Source organism: Podarcis gaigeae (assembly GCF_964106915.1).
Source record: "Podarcis gaigeae genome assembly, chromosome: 1".
NCBI classification, from domain to species: domain Eukaryota; kingdom Metazoa; phylum Chordata; class Lepidosauria; order Squamata; family Lacertidae; genus Podarcis; species Podarcis gaigeae.
This window is the reverse complement of record NC_139678.1, coordinates 76,559,616-76,581,874: the sequence shown is the minus strand read 5'-3', so window position 1 is coordinate 76,581,874 and position 22,259 is coordinate 76,559,616. Positions and strand designations below refer to the sequence as shown.

Below are 22,259 nucleotides of genomic sequence, written 5' to 3'. Positions count from 1 at the left end.
AATTTGGAAGAAGGTACCCCTGCATAAATGCACATTTTCATAGATTTTAGAAGGTCTCTATTAGAATAAATAGGTTAAACTACCTTGCTTGGAAAAATAGCAATTTGTAGCCTGAGAGTTGCAGTGATCAACAGGCAGCCATGATGCATAATTACACCCAGTCATCCTGCAAAATGATGACTGATGATGGAATTTTAAATTGCTTAGCCATCGAACATGTGGCACTTATCCTAAATTCTCCCAAGGAGGAGAGCATTGAGAGGCCTGCCTGGAATCACTTGCTGGGAAAACGTGTTAAGCATTAATTATTGCTGCGTCAGCCAACTAATTAAGAAGGCAGTTGTTGAACAAGACATTTATTAAGAAAAGTACCCTTTAAAAATTTGCTTGTTGAGAGATGTTGATAAGAATTATTGATTTAGGAGCTTGTATAAAAGATGCCAGTCATAAAAGTATTAAAATTTCATCAGTTTGTTACGGTTTTCAGCAGCTTCAATACTAGGCAGTTAAGGCAGCAGACGATTTGTGTTGGAATAAACAGAATTCTTCAAAACCAATTGGTTCATGTGCTCTAAATAGTATTTCAAATTCATGCATCTTTGGTGAAACTGTAATTCAATGAAGAGGTTGTGGTTGCAAATCTTGGAAGTAAATGGTCAAATTATTGGGATTAATCTTAATTTGGATTTTTTATTTTTGAAGATAACAGACTTTGACTGCCAGTAAAACGACACCATGCATTTGCTGGTTTTCACCAAGATTATGTTAGCTACTTATTTGAAAACCACAATGCCACCATATATTAAGGAAGGGCTTTCATAACATAGTGCGGAGATATATCAAATGCTTTTAGCATAGCTGATTATGTGGCTGAAGAGGAAAGACATTCGAAAAGAAAAGCAGCTTGCCTAGTCCAACAGGCAAGTGTGCGATTTCTTTTCTTTTCTTTTAAAAAAAGTGTATATGCATGTATCTTCCACACCCGTATTGCTATCAAGAATTGTAGCCTGAGCCATTAACAGGCAGCTTACTTATAGAAATTTGCACAGTAAGGATATACCATACTTTTCCGTCTAAAAGACACCCGTGTATAATTTTTGGGGAGTCAAATTTAAGAAAATGGGGGGAGATGGAACAGAGTTGTTGAGCTAAGGGGAATTGCCAAAAATCGCTCATCCGCACACACCACAAAATCCACCTCCCATCTGTCACATCGCTGGCAGAAGCTACCAATCGCCCGCCCAACTGCCAGAGCGTCACTCAATTGACACCACCCATTGACACAACAACCAATAAAATGCACAATAGTTGTTGACAGCTGCAGCAGCAACCAATCAAATGTCTACCCTAGTCACTACCCATGTATAAGACGACTCCCACTTTTCAGCATGATTTTTGAAGAAAAAAACAGAGTCTTAAATACGGAAAAGTACGGTACCTAGATTATTCCTGGGTACTAGATACACGAACATTGTCGCCACCCTTGCAGCAAAGGATGCCATGATCTACACAATCACCTCACCTGGAATATGAATGTGCCCAGGTTAGTTCCAAATCAAGCATCATTTCCCTAAGCTCTTCTCTCACTAAGAAAATGAAGCAAGATCCTGCACAAGCACATAAAATAGCAGCGTTCTCAGGCTGCTTTCTAAGAGCATCTGCAAGCACACCTATGAGGAGGGAGGGCTAAGCAAAGCACACAAAAATTAAAAGTGCTTCTCAGAAAGTACCGTAAGTCTGTTTTTGTCCAGGTCCAAGCATGCTGTACACTAGAAAGCTCCCCACCTCCCTCCAAGAAAGGGGGTGGCTCCAGAGAACTGTACGTAAACCCAAGAAAGCTTCAGTCCCTTGGGAGCTGCCTAACTTTCAGTGTGCTTGGCCAAACAAAGAAACCTCACCAATCCAAAAAGCTACACGCTTAGACCAATACCCTTCTTATACCCTCTGAAAGCTCTCTGCTTTCTGGATCTTTAAGCACCTATGGTGGTGACAATACAATAATGATTACATAACTATCAGTGAAGCAAGCAAAGACTTATGGGTATCTTTAGTTTTGACCTTAGTTCCCTGCAGCCTTAGAAACCACATGGCTTGGGGACTCTTGCACAGCTTTGGCTCAACTATTCTTAGTGTCTAGGACTTGGGACAAAAAGAAGAAAGAATTACATGTTGAAAGATGCAGTTGAAAATGACACGGTAATATGAATAATGCACATGAATATATTAGTTTATAGAGAGATTTCTTGAAAAAAAGATAAGGTCCCTCCAAGAAGTTCTTCAAGAAAGCTTTCCATATTGAGGAGAAATTCTCCATCTTCGAACTTAAAAGATATGGGGGGAGGTACAACCTGAGGCCATGCATTCCTCAAGGATCTTGAAGGTTCAGTTCTCTGAGCCTTATTCCCTCCATCTCTTTACACCCCCTCCCCCAGGCTCAAAGGAATCAAGGGGAAGGCTGTGTCACGGCACTCCAGATTAAACTCTGCAGGGAAGGGAGATCCGGCCAAAGCAGTGTTGCTCCCCAGTGTGCCTTCCCTCCCTGTTTATGTTTTGCTGCCGCCAGGTGAAATGTCTTTATTCCTCCAGGCTGCCTTTCACCAAACAATCTAAGACTCCCTTGTGTCTCTTGGTGCATGGGGCGGCTTAAATTAAATGGTTTGAGGTTTTGTGGAGTAATATTAAAAGATCACTGGGAAGATAATGATGTTTGTTCTTAGGAAATAAAGTGTAAATGTATGGTTGCATGCACACAAAGCAATTTCCCAAATGGAGCAAAGTAAAATGGGTTAAGTGCACCCAGCTTTTCCCTCACTAGGCAGTCCCTAAGTTAAAGACCTACATAGATCTCCTTTCTTCATTCTCCACTGCAACAGGGTTGTCCCGTTTTCTGAGATCCTCCTGATCTGAATGTCAAGGAAAACCCTGGCTAAATGACAGCATGGAGTTGCCTTTGATTTGCCCCTCAATCCACAAACATTTCAAAAGCTTCACAGAAAACAATTGCCTATGATATATCTTATCTTCCCTTGATTAATTTGTGGCACCTTCCAAGTTATTTTTCTGGATCCTTCAAGTCATGAATCAAGCCAAAAATTAATCCCCCCATCTCCTTACAAAACACTTAAAAGATTATTATTATTTTTTATAGCGGCCCGTTTTCTTCACAGGTTGCTACTGCCAATGCTTTTTAGTAGCATGAGAGCCATGTGAAGTGGCCATCTGAAAGGCTAGTCCTCAGCCCTGTGTGTGTGTGTGTGTGTGTGTGTGTGTGTGTATACATTCTTCTAAAATATATTTTTCAGCCAATCTAGGAGGTATTTCTGGTCTGTAATCCTGTCCTGTTTGCAGCTTCACTAACCTATGCATCCCCAAACCAGCAACCCACTTAGAGGGAATAAGACTGCTATTTTGCATAAAATGCAGCTACCTGTATGAAAATAAAGATGCAGGGACTCAGAAATGTCCACTGACGCTTAACAAAGTTAAGCACCTTTGAATCCTATAGATGTCAAAGGGAGGTTTAGACATGCTTAACTCTCTTCCAACTGAAAACACTGAGACTTCAAAGTCTAACTTTGGCCAGATAATACGCATTACACTCACTATGTAATAACTCCTTTCAATCAGAAACCAGTTGCAACGTAGATATGCCATTCACACTGGCAATACTCTATCAGCGGGCAATTTCTCCCGCTTGTGCATCAATACAAGAACAGCATGGTGGATTCACGTAAAATGCTTTTGATTGCATGGTTCTGTGGGAAATTGCAGGCACTGTAATAGATCAAGAAAAGTCCAGTTGGTAAATCCATGTATGTGTAGGGGTCAAACTAAATATGCAACACAGGAGATCTGTGATCAGATCTCTTGACATTTTTACTGGGAAAGCAAGGCAAAGTACTGTGATTTCAACAGAATTTGCAGCAACTGTTTAATTTCAATGTCAAAACAGTATTACAACCTATCAGTTAATAAGGGTAGCAATGTTAGCATGCATCAATTAAAGCATATCCCCTGAGAAACAAACTATTTAATAGTGGTCTAAGTTTTCATAGGCCAGAGCCTACTACAATAAGTGTACGACACAGACTGAACACATGGCAGATATACAAGACGACGTATACAGTAGAAGATAAATCATGAAGAGATAATTCATGATAATAGAAATGTATGGTATGTCCAAATTGCTAGCGTGTGAATATAATATACACAGCCAGGCAATTTGCTGGGGCAGTAGACACCAAGAGAATAGAAAGACTGAACAGGAATTCAGAGTAGAACCTGTTATAACCTGAAATAGCTTAATAGAAGAAAAAAGAATTCTAATTCTTGATTTCTATTCTGTTATTTATTTCTTCCAAAGATAGACACCAGGCCTAAGCTTGCCCTTTGTCTGATGCCAAAGGGGTACGTCTGGCAAGTGCAATTTTCTTGGGAGAAAACAAATCTGGAATTTAGCAGCCATTTTGTGACTGGTGCTCATGGCACACTCTCAAAATCTGAAATGTACCCACTGGCCTAAGAAGGTTGACCAACCTTGCTCTACTTGATTGGGGGGGGGGGGAATGGAGAGAGAGAAAAGTTGAAAGCAATGTTCTTGTTCTCTGGAAATAATTGGGTGGACCCAAAGATGCTTGTGTGAGCAGAAGGCACTTTTGCTAATGGATGGCAGCCCTCCAGATTTCTGCTACTTTACCCCTCCCATTATAGGTCTGTATCATGCCACAGAATCATCGAGATGGAAGGGTTCTTGAGGATCATCTAGTTGTTGCATGTCTCCTCCTCTTACCTTCCCACATTTCCTTGCCCAATCCAACCAAGGAAATATGCATACAGAAGCAGTTGTTGCATGCACATCACTCACTGAATCAGGAAACACAGATCTATCTAAATCACATGGACCACAGAGTGTATGTATTAACCTGAATGGGTGGCATCAGTTTGCACTACCCTTCTTTCAGTGTAATGCACCCTTGGATGTGCATCCCGATGTGGATGTCCGTATGGACGCACACGCAATTGCACATCACACTAATAGCAACATAGCATGACCTGACCTCAAAGTTTAAAATATCTTAGGGCAGGGGAGTTGGTAGCATGAGAGCAGTGCAACTGGAAGTGGGGAGAAGAGACAGGATTTTCCTACATGCCACAGAAGTCCCTTCTAGCCCTAGGGACACCAGAAGGTTTGCAGGTAGGATACCCCCCATTTAGAAATGAGAAGGAAAATAAATAAATAAATGGGGGAGGCTTATGTGTGCTCTGTTTTAAAAAATGAAATTTTAGCTCCATCACTAGTAGAATAGCAGCTCCCTCTAGTGCATGAGTGCTGAAAGAAATTTTTGAGAAACCAACCAAACAACTGAAATTTGTAGCTTCAGCAGAGTGCATCAGGCAAATATGTAAGGTTCAAAAAACCCCACACTTTTTATAGTTCAACTCCAGTAAACAGAGCCCAGTCCAACTCTCACAAACTATGAAAAGTCAATGGGACTAAACCCTCCACTGACAGGTCATGGAGGTTCAACCACTGGTGGTAGACCAGGTAGGGAACCTGTGTCCCCAACCCAATGAGCCCCAGCCAGCACAGCCAATGTTCAGGGTTGATGTTCAGCCCAACCATCTGAACGGCTACAGTTTTCTCACCTCCACTCTAAGAAAATATTAGTACTGGACACTAGCACACTGTTGAGTGTAATGGGTTTGTGACACAGATCCTAGCCTTGACTAAATGACCTGTTACAAAAGTAGGCTATGTATGTCATTGTTTAAAATCAATTCACATTATGCTTAATGAGCAATGCATTGATAAATGCTCTGCTTTCTGTATAGCTTTTAGGAAAATCCTAGAGTACCCCACACTCATCTACTTAACTGCATTATTCCCTAGGATTGGAAGCATTCCCATGGGTCTGTCATCATGGACTTCAAAGTAAACCTATGTTGAGCAAGTAAGCAGAGCTTACTGGATATCCAAGATGTCCACCCCAATCCAAATGTGGAATGTTCTCCCCAAAGAAGCATGCCTGGCAACAACATTTTTAGCTCTTTGGTGCCAGGCAAAAAAATTTCTCATTTTCCTGGGCTTTGGGAACTTAATGTGGAGTGATTTATGGCCTGTTCTGTGTTTTTTTATATATATTGGGGTGTGTGCAGGATATTTTCCTTGTTATTGCTGGCATTGGATGAAAAAATTAGCATTTCTGTGTTTTATGGGCAGTATTCTACTAGTGAGTCCCATTAGCGCCAACATTTCTGCTTGTGTGATGGGCCTTCTCTCCTCAAATTCTGCTGCCCAAGCAGAAATCCTTGTATTTACAAAACATTTATGAAGTTCTATGTTGGATGCAGGGCTATACTTTTTATCTATTTTATGTGTTTTTGGTTTTTAAACATTTGTGTTGGCTGTTCTCTATTTTATATATTTGTATAAGACATCTTTGTAAAAAGTAGTACAAATTTATAAAATAAAACAACGCAAAATAATAATGCATCCCCACCTAGAAATAAGCCCCATTGGATTTACTTCATCAAACTGTAGAGTTGGAAGGGCAGCCAAGGGTCATCTAGTCCATCCCCTGCAATGCAGGAATCCTAGGTGGGCTCGAACCACCAACCTTCTGGTTAACAGCCAGATGTACTGACAACACATAGGATTTGGCTGCACATTATCCTGAGAACTTGAGCTCAATCTTCCAGTTTGCAGTTTTTAAAAATATTCCCAAACTACAGTATGCTCAAACAGTTAATGATAATCCCTCTTGCATTGCTGGATATACAATAAATTTAATGGTAAATGATATAAGTTCAAGAAAAGGAAGCAATCTTAGATAGTAACAGATAACTGCCAAGTCATCTATGCCCTTTTCATTCATATATATATATATATTCCAAAAGCTTTGGGGAATCTTCATTCATGAATACAGAGCGCCTTCCAGCAAAGCATAACTGCATATTTTTAATTGGAAAAAGAATCCCACTGAACTAGAAAGGGAAGATGGAAGAAAATATTCGGCACTACATATAAGGCATTATGTTCCTGTGAGCAAAAAAAAAAAAGTTTCTGCAACAGGGCTATACTTTAAGAAGTCTTCCTACCCAAAATGCCTAATTGCCCCCAGCTTTTCATACTACAGAGATCAGCCTTGCTAAGTAGAGAACTTGAAAATATTAACCAAAACAGAAGCACGGAATACTCTCGCTGCTGCTGCTGCTTTCCCTGTTAAGGCAAAAGTAGACAAAATGGTGCCTTCCATATACTGTTCTGCTTCAACTCCCATCAGCCCCAGCCAGCATGTCCAAAGTTCAGGGAAGATGGGAACATCTGGAGGGCACCACATACTACAGGGCGGGGAACCTGCATCCTTCCAGATGTTTTTGAGCTCCCACTTCTATGTGACCAGCTAGCACAGACAATGATCAGGGGTGCTGGGAGTTGCAGAACAACATTTGAAGGGTTACAGGCTCCCCATCCCGGCCCTGCTGTAACCAAAATTGATAAAGCCCAGCTCAATGACTGACATCACCCTGAGGAGCAGTGCTAGATGCCGCCCGTGTTACACAGCCCTGCCTGGCCTCAACTGGAAGGCATATATTTAGTGTCGCCAGCTCCATGGTATGCAATGTTCTAACAGCAGGGACCCTCACTTTTATCTTCTGGGTGCCTCATGAAGACCTTTTTATGCCAATAGGCCTTGGCTGCTGTTTAATTTTAATAGCCAGCCACCTTAATGATTATTTGTGTGTGGGGGGGGGGGGTATTGTGTTTTATATCTTAACATTGTACACTGCCCTAATATTGCATGTTCGGATGGTTTAAATCAAAGAACACTTCTATAAAAAAATAAAAATAAAAGATCTTCCCAGCATTACAATAGAAAGGTGTGAACAGATCTGACAAATGAGACACCCTGTGGCCAAAAACCTAATGTATGCACAATCAGGGGTTGACCGCCTTATTTATACTCCAGGTTTCTCCATTAATCTTTCCAAAACAAAAACAAAATAGATACGTAGTAGCACAGGAATATCAATATCAAAATAATATCAATAATGGATATGTAGTAGCACAAGAATATTAATTACAGTTTTGAGTTTACAAACAGCTGTGAAATCAGGCAACACAGTCTTTTGGGGAGCCCAAGAAGTATCCTTTGTACAGTGGTACCTCGGGTTACATATGCTTCAGGTTACAGACTCCGCTAACCCAGAAATAGCGCTTCAGGTTAAGAACTTTGCTTCAGGATGAGAACAGAAATCGTGCTCCGGCGGCGCGGCGGCAGCAGGAGGCCCCTTTAGCTAAAGTGGTGCTTCAGGTTATTAACAGTTTCAGGTTAAGTACGGACCTCCGGAATGAATTAAGTACTTAACCCAAGGTACCACTGTATTTTGGTAAGCCCCACCTTTTCTGTTTTGTTGTGCCTTTGCTGGGAATTGCTTTACTTATTTATGTAAACTGTATAAGACTAATAGGCTCTGGCAAACCTATTGTCTGTGGTCCTTTTCTGAGATTTTAAGTTAGCAGTCTCCATTGTGTCTTGAGACAGTTCCCAAGTGCCACACATTCTATGGCAAATGATGAAATGCTACCGTAACTTTGTGCCCCCTTTTGTAAGGTGCAGTCCCTGCTGTAGACACGCTTGTATTTAGGCTATGTTAGTCCTGTTGTCTTCCTTCCTTCGCACAAGCTGATATGAAACTGGCATTTTCTTATCAATATCTTTATGTGTTAAACAATACCAGGGTAAAATGCACAGTCCTTCAAAATACAGGAAGTTTGCTTGCCTCTCATCCACCTAGATAACCACAAACATACTGCCTCTGCAAGGATTCTATTATTGCTTATCTGCAATTCAGAGGAAGAGGAAAACCACTATCCAGCAAAGCAGCGAAATAGATAAAAGGAAGCCAGTTGTCTCATTATGCGGAGTGATTTGATCTTCAGTCCAAGGTTTCTGGGTGGTATTTTTCTTTAGCACAGTAACTCAAATTTAATTGTAATTCAGAGTTCAGGTGTGCATATGATTCATAATAATTTGAGAGGGAAATGGGTGGAAGTCTCAATAACCTGGGATGCATATTATAATTTCCCATCATCCTGATAGCAAACATATTTCAGTTACAACTGAGGTCCTGGCCTTTTTGGTTCACTAACATCCTAAACAGATTGAAGTGATGTCTCTCATTTATACAACAGCTACAATTAAGTACCAATAATTATACCAAAAAACTAAGCTAACCCAATTTATCATGATGGGAGCTGGCCCCACCTGAAACACACAATGTAATCTCATATGCCATTAGAGCATCATAGCAGGTTCCTGGTCCAAACAAACAAACATCTTGCCAGTTACCTCTCTTAATCATGACCATGTTTTCAGGTGAGGGTTTTTAGTCATTTTTAAAGAATGTTACAATAATCAGAAGTTTTTAAGCTGGAAAACTAGCATAGGAAACAGCTCATCCGACTCACAAGACCCTTTTAAAAACCTTTGATGGTTTATTTCCTTTTTTTGGGGTTTATTTGTTTCTGTTTAAAAAAAGCTTAGTGCTGAAAAGTGAATGAGGTGGAGAAATTAAAAGAACACATGCTGTTGGGGTCTTTCAGTTCACTATACTGTACTTTTTGAAAAAAGTAAATTTTGTTTAAAAAATTTTGTCTATGCATATGCATACAGAGGGAGGTTGAGAATAGCTGAAATAAAAGATAGAAGGCCTATTTTTCCAGAGACAAGAACATGATAATTTGGCTTGATCTTTAATTGACTGTGGTTTCTGTGATTTTTATTCAATTAATAGAGGTTAAGTCAACAGTTCACTATTCCTCTTCACCCACAAATATCCAGCCTTTTTAAAGCAAACTAAAATTAGCCACACTGAAACCAATGAAATGAGTTATTTGTAACTTTAAAACAAAAACTTTTCCATTGTTTTCAGTGATATTTAGGCTGAATTCATACATTTGTCCATGGCTTTATAACCATGGGTTGATATCCAATGAAGTCATATTTAGACTCACTGATATCTATGGACTTATTATTTCAGCAGGTGTACTCCGAGTATGACTATTACTAGTTATTACTCATAGTTCAATAAGGGCAAAGATAAGCACCATAGCTGTGTGCTCCTACCCTCCTGCTCTGCCTGTTGGAATTAAGCCTTGTCAGAGGAATGTGCCACTCTCCAGGCACCGGCTGATTTCCTTGTTGACCTGCCCCTGCGACTCCCGGCAGGAAACAGGCGAGGTCTCTAATCGGCGATCCTTCTCATACGTGAGAAGAACACACCACTCCTCCCCTCTCCTCCCTGCTATCCCCAGGGAGGGGAAAGAGACAGACAGAAATATATTTACATGCCTTTATTTCTGTCTTTTGCAGCAGTACAGAGAAACATGTCTGCACTCTCTTTACATTAACAGCAGAGAGAATATAACTCCTCCCATGTACTTCCAGTACAGGTCAGATGACACACTGAGCTAACATCCGGTGCTCAGTACAGTGAATGGACTGCCCCCTTTTCCCACGGTAACAGTCACAAACATCAACATCCTGTTTGGCTTTCCAGCCAGCTGCAGCTGCTGAAGCTTCTGTTCGCTGCTGCATTGCTCCTTTTTGGTAACACTGCCTTTGTCATGGCAAGCCTACGTTGCATTAAGCTGCACTTCCTTATTGTGTCTGAATGATCTCTTTCTTAATATTGGTTAACAAACCAGGATAATAAACCAGGATCTATTATCCAGATTTGTAAACCAATATTAAACTTGAGTTCCCCTGTTCGGATACAACAGGGAGCTTAGTGCAAAGCAGAATGTGAAAGGGAAGAGGAGAGGGTCAAGGAAGGAGCACATAGCAACAGCACTCATCCATGGCTCTGTAATTCATCCAATCCCACTAACTAAAAGTTAGTTACCAAGGCTGTGTTTGGACATTCATCTACTACTTCATCCCCTGGTTTATGAAACAGTGGACTAATGTAGCCTGAGTTGCAACTCAAGTTGGACTGGAGCCACAATATCTCCATTCCTTTGCAACAGTACGTTTCTTGATTGTGTACCTCTTTGGGGGAGAAACTGAAGCGACTGAGAGAAGCAAAGCAAGGCACAGCACAGTACTGCCTTATGAGAGAACATTTGCCAGTTAGGAGGGGAGAGAAAATTGATCACCCTGTTACAGCTGTACAATTCATTCATGGCAGGAAACAGGAGTTTTGTTAAGGAAAAGAAGTAATGCATGTACCCAATCCATCACAGGGAAAACTGAACATGGTGGCAGGGTACTAGCTTCCAGGAGAAACAGACAGGCCACCTTTCATTAGCAGAAGCAAACACGGAATAATTTAACTCTGCCACTTCTTGAACTTTACTAATTGGTTGCTGAAGTTACTCTGCTTCCAAATACATTTTAATAAAATTATGCAATCACCATGTGTGATAAGAACTAATTACTTTTATGACTTATGCATCCCAGAGAAATTATAAAGGCTAATGAACCTTGCTGTTGATTTATCACACAGGGTAAGTCCGAAACTTAAGTCAGTCACCAGGAATTGATTACTGTTTAATGAATGCAAAACAGCACAAAGGTATTTATTAGTGATGAAAATGTAGCAAATTGCATGTTGCCTGGAATTTATGTATTAATTTGCTAAAGACTGTTTCAGGAAAAATAAAATTAGTACGAAACAAGCAGGTTACTTGTTAGGATTATATGCAACTCTTATGAATTAGACAGAAGAAAGTCCTTAATCATGTGTTTTGGAGTCTTCCAAAGCCCTTTATAAGCATTGCCTAATTAATGCTCTCTAAACTCTCATTTTCTTGATGAGAAAATAGGCCAAGATGTTTAATTATTTGTTCAAGGTTACCAAGAGTTGCCGAAGATGATGAGCAATGTATTCCTCTTGAGAATTTCATTGTTTTAATCAACTACAAGGTATTTGCATGTGGAGTGCCTTCTGACCTTGACTTCATTCTCCCTTTTAGTTGTAATGAACATGTAAGAAAAGAAGTGGACCAACTTCATGATAATTTGCTGAACCCCAAGTTACAATGCGCTAATTATAAGCCAACTTTATTACAAAATGTACCTGAACATTTTTTTGGGCTGGTATGCCATATTAAAGGTAATTCTTGGCATAAATCAATTAAAAAAAAATATGAGAAGCTTCAACCAATTATGTATATATTTGTATACATATGTTTTATTAAACCTATATTGCAATGACCAGTGGTTGTAGCCAATGACAGTTTAAGTTTCAAGTTTCATATCATTATCATACCTCTGTATAAATAGGCATCATTGTCTGTGCTTTACTTCCAATTGAAGAGACTATACTTCTGTTATCTGACACTGCTGAGGCTGCAGATGTCAAAGTTTCCCTAGCCTAACCCATCCATCTTTCTGGAAAGACATTTTAAACTAAATACATTTTCAAGTACTTAAGCCTTACTGAAACTTACATGATAACCCGTTTATAAATCTCTGTCAAAAAACTGAGTAAGATCTCTGTTCAATGTACATTGCTTTCTTTACTCTTTTGCTTTCTTCTGTATTACTTTCACCTTTGTACGCTGTTGATAAACTTATTAAAAAGTACCATATTTTTCCGTGTGTAAGACGCCCCCATGTATAAGACACTCCCTATTTGGGGAGACTCCAAATTAAGAAAGTACCCTCAGCACTACCTTTGTATAAGATGAGTCCCAATTTTTAACCTATTTTTTTGGTTAAAAAAACCCTCTAGTCTTATACACAGAAAAATACGGTGTATATGTGTATAAAAAGAGATTGCAACTGACATGGAAATGATAGGGAGATGCATTCACTCCACTCTGAGAAACAAGTTACAAAATGGGCAGAACATTACCTTTGCTGGCTTGTGAGGCAAGCCTAAAACTTTCCCAAAAGGTCTCAATCCAGACAGCCCAAGTATAGCACCATTACTTGACAATGGAGATCTGAAGTTGTGTGAATACCTGACTGTCAATCCCAAGAAAAAAGATTTACATTTGATGCCACTTATCTCACCACCAGTGCTAAAATTTATTGCTTGGAGGGGAGGAACCTTAATGATATCCACAAGCCATCTACACCCAGGTTTAGTCAAACCATGGCACTTGTAGATTTCAGAAAACGGTAGCTAAGGAGTTTAGAGTGTATATTTCAAATAATAGCTGCATTTTGGTTCATGTAGTAGTTTGGGAAGAGCCAATTAGGTAGGCTCGCATATAATGCAAAATAGGATTATGTCTCTATCCTGAGTGAGATCCAATGCTGCTGTGGCAAATGCTGGGGTGGGGCAATCATTTTGGTCTGGTGAAGTGGTGGAGCATGTGCATCTGCCGCCTGGGACAGGCATGTGGAGCACACACACACAAACACACACCCCGAGGGGGGAGGGGGGCTCACTGACTCTCCCCCACTCCGTTATACCTGACCCGGGAGTGGAAGTGCGGCTGGGTGCACCCTAGAGCCAGGCTCCAATGGGAGGTGGTTGTGGGGGCGCCTGGTTGCACTCCCTCCCAAAAATGTGCCAGGAACAATGGCCCCTTCAGCCCCCCAAACTACGTCAGTGGTCTGGTGTACCCCATCATTGTCCTCCTTTCTAATTAGATGGGAGACATCCACTCCATTGCCTCTACTTGTGTGTTTCTGTCATTCAAACTGCTACTACAGTGACATGCAATCTCACCACAGGGAAGCATCTCTTATGACAATGACAGCCATGTATGTGTTAGAAAGTCCTTTGTTTTTCATAAATGCTGTGAAATCTCTAATACATCTCCTACACAGGGCTGGATTTATGTTTGATGAGGCCCTAAACTACTGGAGGTAATGGGGCCCTTGATATGTCCAGCTGTCCTTTGTCAACAACAAATTGTTGCTTTTTTGTGTTGAATATATGATATATGGTAATTTATGGACCTAATAGGTCCATACACAACACAAATCACTGTTGCTGTATGTAGGTTTTATTTTATTTGTTTTTTATCTTACATTTTGGAAATGTACATCCAGGGTTTTTTTTCTTTAAATTTTTGGGGGCCCCCCCAAGAGATTAGGGCCCTAAGCTATAGCTTGTTTAACTTATACGTAAATCTGGCACTGCTCCTACATTTGAAGTCACCCCTTCAAATACCAAAGAGTTGTGCGCAAACAGAAGATGGGGCCCTGCAAAGCCTATGAAGTTAGGATACTTTTCATGCACAACTCTTGTTCAACAAAGGAAGTTCCCAATCTCACAATCCAAGATGAACATTCATCATGCCATATTAATGCTGAGCAATCGTTCATCCTAAATGACACTCAATTTAACAATTATTATTTCCCAAAGTTTATGTTACATCATCCAAAAGCAAAAGGAGATGAATACTGTTTTTCTCCCTGTCTGGTTTCTATTTGGTTGTACAGAGATGACATCCCAGATAAGTGTGATGCCTAAGGCAACTTGGGGAACTGTACATCCTCAGACATAAAAAAGACTATGCCGTATTTTTAGCAAACTGTGCAAGGCTGATGAGTCCACAGTCATGTTGAGAGATTAGTGAGATGTGAGGACAGGACAGAATCATTGCAGGGACTGTTAACACAGCATGACCAAGCAAACAGACACACAGAAAAATATGTTATGTATTGGTTAAGCAATTTAAGGAATTCCAGGTTAAGATTTTTAGTGGCATCCCAAAATTATAATTCTTTAAGATATTACCTGCATTATTCAGTTATGGTATTAGTTAGGAGCATAGTGGTGAAAAGCAAATCTACCACCACTTCCCACAAGAAAATTAGTGGCAAACTACAAGTCTTAAAACACTTGTGAATATTTCTTCCAGTTCAAAGAATGTTTCAAGAGATGCTAAATATAAATGTAATGTCATGTTTGGTGTGGGAGGCTGGGGGAAGTTGAGTTATTCAGCTTATGCACATAAATATCCTGATCAATATATTGCAAAATTATTTCCAAATGAAAGTGAAATTATACTTATACCCCAGATTGGTTCCCAAAGCACCCAGTAAAAGTATGTCTCTACTATGAATCACGTAGCTCTCTTAAGTGTTCAAATGTATATCCTCTAAAAGGATCTGAAACCTACAGAAAGGACTAAAATTAAAGGTCAGAGTTTCTCTAGTTACAAGCGTGGTTAAAAATATTGCCTTGACCAGTGCAACTGAAACATATGCCAGCAGACTATCAAGCCAACATGTTCGGGACATTGTGCATAAAAGTTGGCTATATCCTTCATAGGCTGGATCACAACCTATTTGAATAAGTAATCTATCCACGGAAAGCCTCTTCTTCAAATTTTCAAAACAAAATGTATGTTATTGATAACTTCACTTGTCAGACTATAAAATGCATCTGAATATACAGCCAGGACCAGAAAGATGAATAAATTTATTCATAAAAATGAATAAACAAATCTTAAGGTAACTGAATTGCTGGTGGTGGGGGGGGGTTTGTGGCAGTTTTTGCTTTACTTATTACACAAACAGAATTATCTTTCTCCGCCCCCCCCCCCAAAAAAATCCACATTCCAGTCATACTTTAGCCGCATGTACAAGATTGGAGATAAGGCTGTTATATTTTCAAATGTCATAATTTGGCCTTTCGGATGACTGAGCATATTTTGAATCATTTTCAAAAACTTAAAAAAATATCAGCGCCTGTCAGCTGGCTAAGGCAATTAAAAACATTATCCCTGCTCCTACTTGCCAGATGCAGCTATTTTAAATATTGGCTGGTATGCTAAATGTCCCTGTGTGTTAGTAAAGATTTTAGAACTATGTAGTTTTTTACATGCTATGGAAGCTCTTAATATTCAAAGCCCTTATCCAAATTAGGGAAGGTGCTGGTTCCACTTGGATGAACCTAGTGGAATTTCAAATACAGTAGTACCTCAGGTTAAGAACTTAATTCGTTCCGGAGGTCCGTTCTTAACCTGAAACTGTTCTTAACCTGAGACACCACTTTAGCTAATGGGGCCTCCTGCTGCCGCTGCGCCATCGCCACACGATTTCTGTTCTGATCCTGAAGCAAAGTTCTTAACCTGAGGTACTATTTCTGGGTTGCAGAGTCTGTAACCTGAAGCATCTGTAACCTGAAGCATCTGTAACCCGAGGTGCCACTGTACAGGAGAAGATTGAGGATATCTGAGGGCCTTTTCACTGAAGCCATCTATCTGAACTCCAGTTTCCAATATACTTTACAGGGCAAAAACCAACCTTGCCCTTTCACGAATGAACAAACTTCTTCATGGAATGGCTCACATAGGTATCTGGTTGGCCATTGTAACAAAGGGATGATGGACAGGCCTTTGGCCTGATCTAGCTGAGCTCTTCTGATGTAAGGGAGCCCAATGGAGCAGGTTTAAAATGGTGGGAGGCCATCTTTGCTGATTCCCGCTTCATCTGCAGCCTCCGAAGTCACATCCTACAGTGTTCCAGAAGGCCCCTCAATCTTTAGGACTTTAGGGTAAAAATTGGAGACCAAATCTGCAACTATCTCCTACACTCTTGCACCAGTGGGAACATCCTATTAGTTGAATGCTGCTCAAGGAAAGTGCGGATCCAGCCCATGGATTTTGCAACTGAACCCCCATTTCAACAGGAGAAGCCATATTCCTAGTATACAGTCCAGAGAAGTTAAAAAAAAAAAAAGATTGGACATCTGAAATACAGCCTCTAAAGTGGCTCAAAATAAACTGGATGTCAAATCCTGCTTTGATGCATTTTTGTGAGTACTGAATACATCAAAGGGAGCCGTTGAGCTGAGTGACATAAACACAACTGCCTGCCTCAATGAGAAATGCAGGCAAAGTAAATGAAGTAATTTTTGGATGCTCATTACCTTAGTGAGGTCAAAGACAAAACAGGGTCTTGCTAAGAAAAATAAGTGGGCTTTGATATCCAAAGCAGCATGCAAAACAATGACATGTTTCCGTAGGGAAATGAGATCTATGAGAGTGCGTTATATCTAATGAATACATCCCATTATGGGTTTTTTCTAGCCTGCTTAGAGCTTTCTACTCTATTCGTGGTTGAATACTGAACAACGTACAACAAATAAAGCCATTTTATACCACAATGGACTATTGGGTCATCTAGCCCAGTGCTGTCTATCTACTGTGACTGGCAGAGCTCTCTGGTGTCTCCATCAACAGAGCCGTGATCCTGTTAAATGGACATGGCAGGTACTGAACCTGGGACCTTTGGCATGCAAATCACATATCCTGCTACCGTGTTATGGCCCCATTGCCTGTTCTATAAGCATCACACAATCAATCTATTGGGTCACAGCATCCAACTTTATCCAGATACTGATCTTCAAAAACTTAATAAGCACAGTGGGAATTAACAGAATGCCATCTGCATTTCACTCATTCCCATCACTCGTAGAGATTAATTTAGGGGGTTAATGTCTTTACCATCCTCCCTCCAATTTAATGTCTGCTATGACCATTCATTAAAAAAAAATGAATTATTGGCAGTTATTTTTTGTGGTAGATGCCTAGAGATCAACCATGAGCTGTGTGGAATGGAAGTTGCTTCCTTGAGAATGGTCCTTCTAAGTCTCACTAATAGGAGCTGCCACAAAATATGATGAATCACCATGGCGTTTTTGTAGCATATTGTGCTGGAGAAAATTTCCATCTCACAACCGTCACATTGATAGTAAGGGAAGGGCTTCTGTTAGAAGTTCCCTTACTATCAATATATAGTCTAAGAAAAAGATGACGTGTTGTGCAAATAGATAGGATCACTGTAGTATAACTGCACTTACGGGTAAGTATTGTTATTTTTTTCAGCCAAAGACTCTGTCCCTGGTGCCAAGTGATCCCAGGTGGAAAAAAGGCCAATGTGGGATATACTTACCTCTTAATAGTTTGGACTACCTCTGAACAGGAGAACTGCAGTAGGATAGCTTCAAATGGCCTGTTTATCCCAGTAAAAATGTAAACGTGTTTCCTATCTATAATCTAGTAACTCAGTCTTGCTCTGCCTTTCCTTATTGTGTATTATCTTTTATGCCCTTGCAACTTTCATTTATCCCACACAAATTACTACACACATGTTTTATGGCAGCTTAAATCAAAACTGCATATTTTGTTCTTCACTGCACCTCAGTCTCTGGTACCCCAAGCATCGGGTTTAATGAAATACATGTTGCTTTTCAAATGACCTGCTTTCTCAAGTCTCTGCACATCATTAATATTCTCCAGACTGCCTGCAAGAATTTATTAATTCATTTGAAATGCATTTTCCCTAAACAAAGAAGAGAAGCCTGCTACTCCTTCACCTCTTGCACTCCTGTCAACAACAACATTAGTGAAAGGCAAATACTTATATCTAATGCTAATATCTGAATTGATCCATGGGGTGTTTTGCAGGTTGTTAAAGTTTATTAGCCATCACAGATTATCAGGAAAAAAATGTTTAGTTGGCTAATTACTACAGCTGTTGCTGTCAGAAGTGCATGAGCTTCTTACAGCACATACAGAAGAATCAACTCCTGGAAGCTTCTTTCCAGCAAGATAATCTACATTGCAATGCATGTCTCCTAGTGGAAATAACCTGTGCATCCAAGCCACGGGGGACCAATAACAGTGACTCCCCAAAATATGTAAGGGAGTAGGTGGTCCCTGAGCTATTCTGGACCTAAGTTGTTAAGGGCTTTTAAATGAATACAAGCACCTTTAACCTGGCCTGGTTAGAAAATTCTAATCATTTATTTGCAGGGCTTCCAGCAAACAGAAGGCCCTCACAGCATTTCTCCCCACTGAGCCCCCACAGGTTGTTTTTTTTATTACTCCAGGGGGTGGGGCAGGGAAGAATGCAAAATTAGCACCACCATGATGAGTTGTGTTGGGGTTTTTATAAGCCACTCTCTTGGGGGACTTGGAGCATTTTGCTTTTCAGTACATCTGAGCAATCTTTGCCCTGTCCCAAATAGAACACATTATTAGTATTCCCCCTCCGGCTCCCTCTGCTTTGTCTGAGTGTGATATCTTCTGAGCAAAAAATATTATACTTGAAGTCGCATTAAAAGAGCTATAGCATCTCATCACTTTCAGGTATGCTTACAATCAGAGAGGGAAATGAATTGGTGATTTATATATTAGTGATGCTTTGCAACAGCTAAATTCACAGAATTAATAAAACACAGCAACATACAGCTCAGAATACAGTCCTATGGAATAATTACATTATCCCTGTGCTTGAATAGCTTATTCTGGGAGCTGCATTTCAAGCAAATGAGCAGTGCCAAAGACAGGAATAAAAAAAGCTTAAGTCTATTTCCAGTACACTAAAATTACAAATATTTTATTCTGACGAGGTATTAAAGCATTATGTGCCTGTATTTCTTAGAAATTAAACTTTAAGGAACCCATAGCAGGAGAAAATAGCATCAACAAGCTGCAATGTTATAGTGATCACTGGCCAAAAACAGTTGGTAATTTCCAGTAACTCATCTAAATGACTTTTTGAATTGGAAGAGTCACAGCTCAACGGTAGAGATTAGTTATGGAATTTGCTCCCACAATAAGTAGTGATGGGCAACAACTTGGATGGCTTCAAAAGCGGATTAGACAAATTCATGGATGATATGGCTCTCGATAGCTACTAGCCACAATGGCTAGGCATCACCTCCATTGTCTGAGGCAGTGTATACTTTCCAATGTCAGCTGCGGGGACCACAAGTCAGGAGAGTGCTGTTTGCACTTAGGTCCTGCTTTCAGGCTTCCTGCAGGCATCTGGTTGGCCACTCGATGGTCCCTTGGCCTGATCCAACAGGTTCTTCTTATGTTCGTAACCCAGAAGGTACCAGGTAGGGCAGGGAAGATATTCCTTTCTGAAACCTTGGAGAGCTCCTGCCAGTCAGTGAGCATAACACTCAATGAGATGAACCAATCGTCTCTCACTACAAGGCAGCTTCTTTTGTTGTTCCTTAAAGCACAGTCACACGGCCTCAATTCTTTTCCAGGTCACACGGAAATAAGCAGAGTTGCCTAACAGGCCTTATCTTTTCAGAGAAATAAGCTGGTGCATCTCTCAAACAAAAATTATTCACAGTTGTGTAGAAACAGAGTGTTCAGTAGTCACAGGCACCTAGCTAGGTTGCTAAAGTCAGGAAGCAAGTTTATCCTATGTGAGTCCTCAAAAATCTTACCAGCCCCATAACTTCTGCAAAGCGAAAGCTTTCCGGTTCACATTTTGGGGGGCTAATTCATACACTACTACATGTGAGCCATCTCAACCTGTCCTTCGACATATGAGTGTGTCCACAAGGTGCAAGGTCTACAGAAGTTTAAAGGAGAAGTATGGGGTGGGGCTTGAAGGCTTTCTTGCCTTCATTCCTCCCCTAGCCCAGCTGCTGGTGTCACCAGTGCGAGAAGGGAAAGACAAAAGCCTCTCGGAAGCAGCATGCACGAGAGAGCTCCTTCAAAAGGTGTTTTTGCACAGGGCTTTAATACCCACACAGATGATGAGAGATTAGATATTGCTGCAGTGGCTGCAAGATGTTTTTTCTCTGCTAGGAAGAGGGTTTTGCAGCCAACGCAGGATTCAACCCTGTCCTCTTGCCTATCAGCTGACTTCACCAGTGATTTTTTTTTTGGGGGGGGGGGGCTTCACAGGCTAAATTGGACCCTGTGGCAGGCCAGGATTGGCCCATAGGCCAGAATTTTCCTACCCCTGAAATAGACCATATAAATAAATAATTGCAATGACTACCTGCTGCAGGGGAGAAGCAATTCAATGACTGTGAAAACTGCAAACAAAAAAAAAAGCATGTGGTCCGATGGAAGACATTACACACATTACATTTCTTCACATGGGCACATGTATGGCCAAGGACAGAGCTGCTTTACCCGGGGGGGGGGGGGGAGAGACATATTGAGTGAATCAGCCCAAAAAGACTATTGAAATTGAAGCTGATAAAATTTCACAAACCAAAATTAGACTGTCCCGCCTCTACTGTTCTTAATTTCAGCAGCATTGCTAATTAAGGAATAGAAGCCCATCTGTTTTCTACAGAGTGTAACTATTAGGTTTAAAGTTTCAGCTGAATTGTATCACAGGACGTTTAATTTGTGTACACGGTTGCAGTCACTGCAAATACAGGCAAATTTATCACTCATCTGTATGCATGAAAATTTAGGCCTGTAATTTCCATGTTGAATATTGCTTAGTGATCAGGCTTCACAGACTGATGAACACAATTTCCATAATGAATCAGGAGCAAACATAAATCAAACCATACATACTTACAAATAAGAGAAAGCAAATTAACAGACCTACTTTACAAACCTCAAGAGATGCTCACACTTTTGTTAGGAGCTTGCTCTGCACAAGACTAGCACAATTTAGAGAGTGAATTAAGGCGGGGGGCTAGGCCAAGATTTGCAACTGCAAGCGCAATGCATGGCATCGATACACAATACACCTAGATATCAGGGAATTTTAGCTAAACCATTAAATGAGTGAGAGTGGAACTAATTGAGTGGAAGGTTAATCTGTATTAAAATGCCTTCCGGTGTGTGATATTTAAAGATTGCTCTCTTTAAATGCTGATGAATTCTTTCATACGAATATTTGTTTCTTCCATGCCAACTTGGTTGTTAGAATTCCTATAGCACCAAGTTGTGTGCTCTTTTGATGCATGCAGGTAGAGGATGAGGGAGGGAGGACAGTGACACTGGGCACTTTCAGATGATCTGTTAATGGAGCATTCATCCCAAATTGCTTGAAGTGAGATAAGACTACATTAGCTATTTAATGAACATTCATTGTGATTTGTCTGCGTTGAGATCACTGCTGTGTCAAAACAAGTGCTCCCCCCCACACTTTCCAGTGCATTTTCCATGGCACCTGCCTTATCACAAATCACCAGAACTTTGGGGGGGGGGAGCATTTGTTGAGGAAGACCTCTCAATCAGCTGTAACTGCACATCCTGAATTTGCTGGTATGTGACTGAATCCCACTTGAAAATAGTGACAGCCTGGAAAAGCCCAGTGATAGGAGAGACAGGAAAGTGATATAACCCAAAGCACACCTTATAGGACTTGCATAATACATTTTTCTCATATAAATCCCCTCAACAGGAGATCAGCAGTTGGCGGGGGGAGGGGGGCTTATGAAAATAAGTTGAGAACCATATGAAACTGTATCATTGGATACGATTCTATTGTATTGAAAACTGTAAATTTATGCTAAGAAGTAGTGGAGGGTGGATTGAAGATATAAACTCTGCATAAGTGAGA

At 40.5% G+C, this 22,259-nt stretch overlaps 1 protein-coding gene across 9 annotated transcripts in view; it reads right to left on the bottom strand.

Annotated features, from left to right (window-relative positions):
* The window catches only part of CHID1 (chitinase domain containing 1), a 127,120-nt gene that overhangs the window by 38,156 nt on the left and 66,705 nt on the right, over positions 1-22,259 (bottom strand). The window contains exon 12 of one of the 9 annotated variants that reach the window (XM_083757180.1): positions 3,669-3,774. The exons of the other annotated variants lie outside the window; for them this stretch is intronic. Within the exon in view, the coding sequence (XP_083613306.1) occupies positions 3,702-3,774 (73 nt within the window). The 3' untranslated portion in view covers positions 3,669-3,701. Of the gene's footprint in view, positions 1-3,668; positions 3,775-22,259 lie in introns of those variants that run through there. 9 annotated transcript variants of the gene reach the window in all.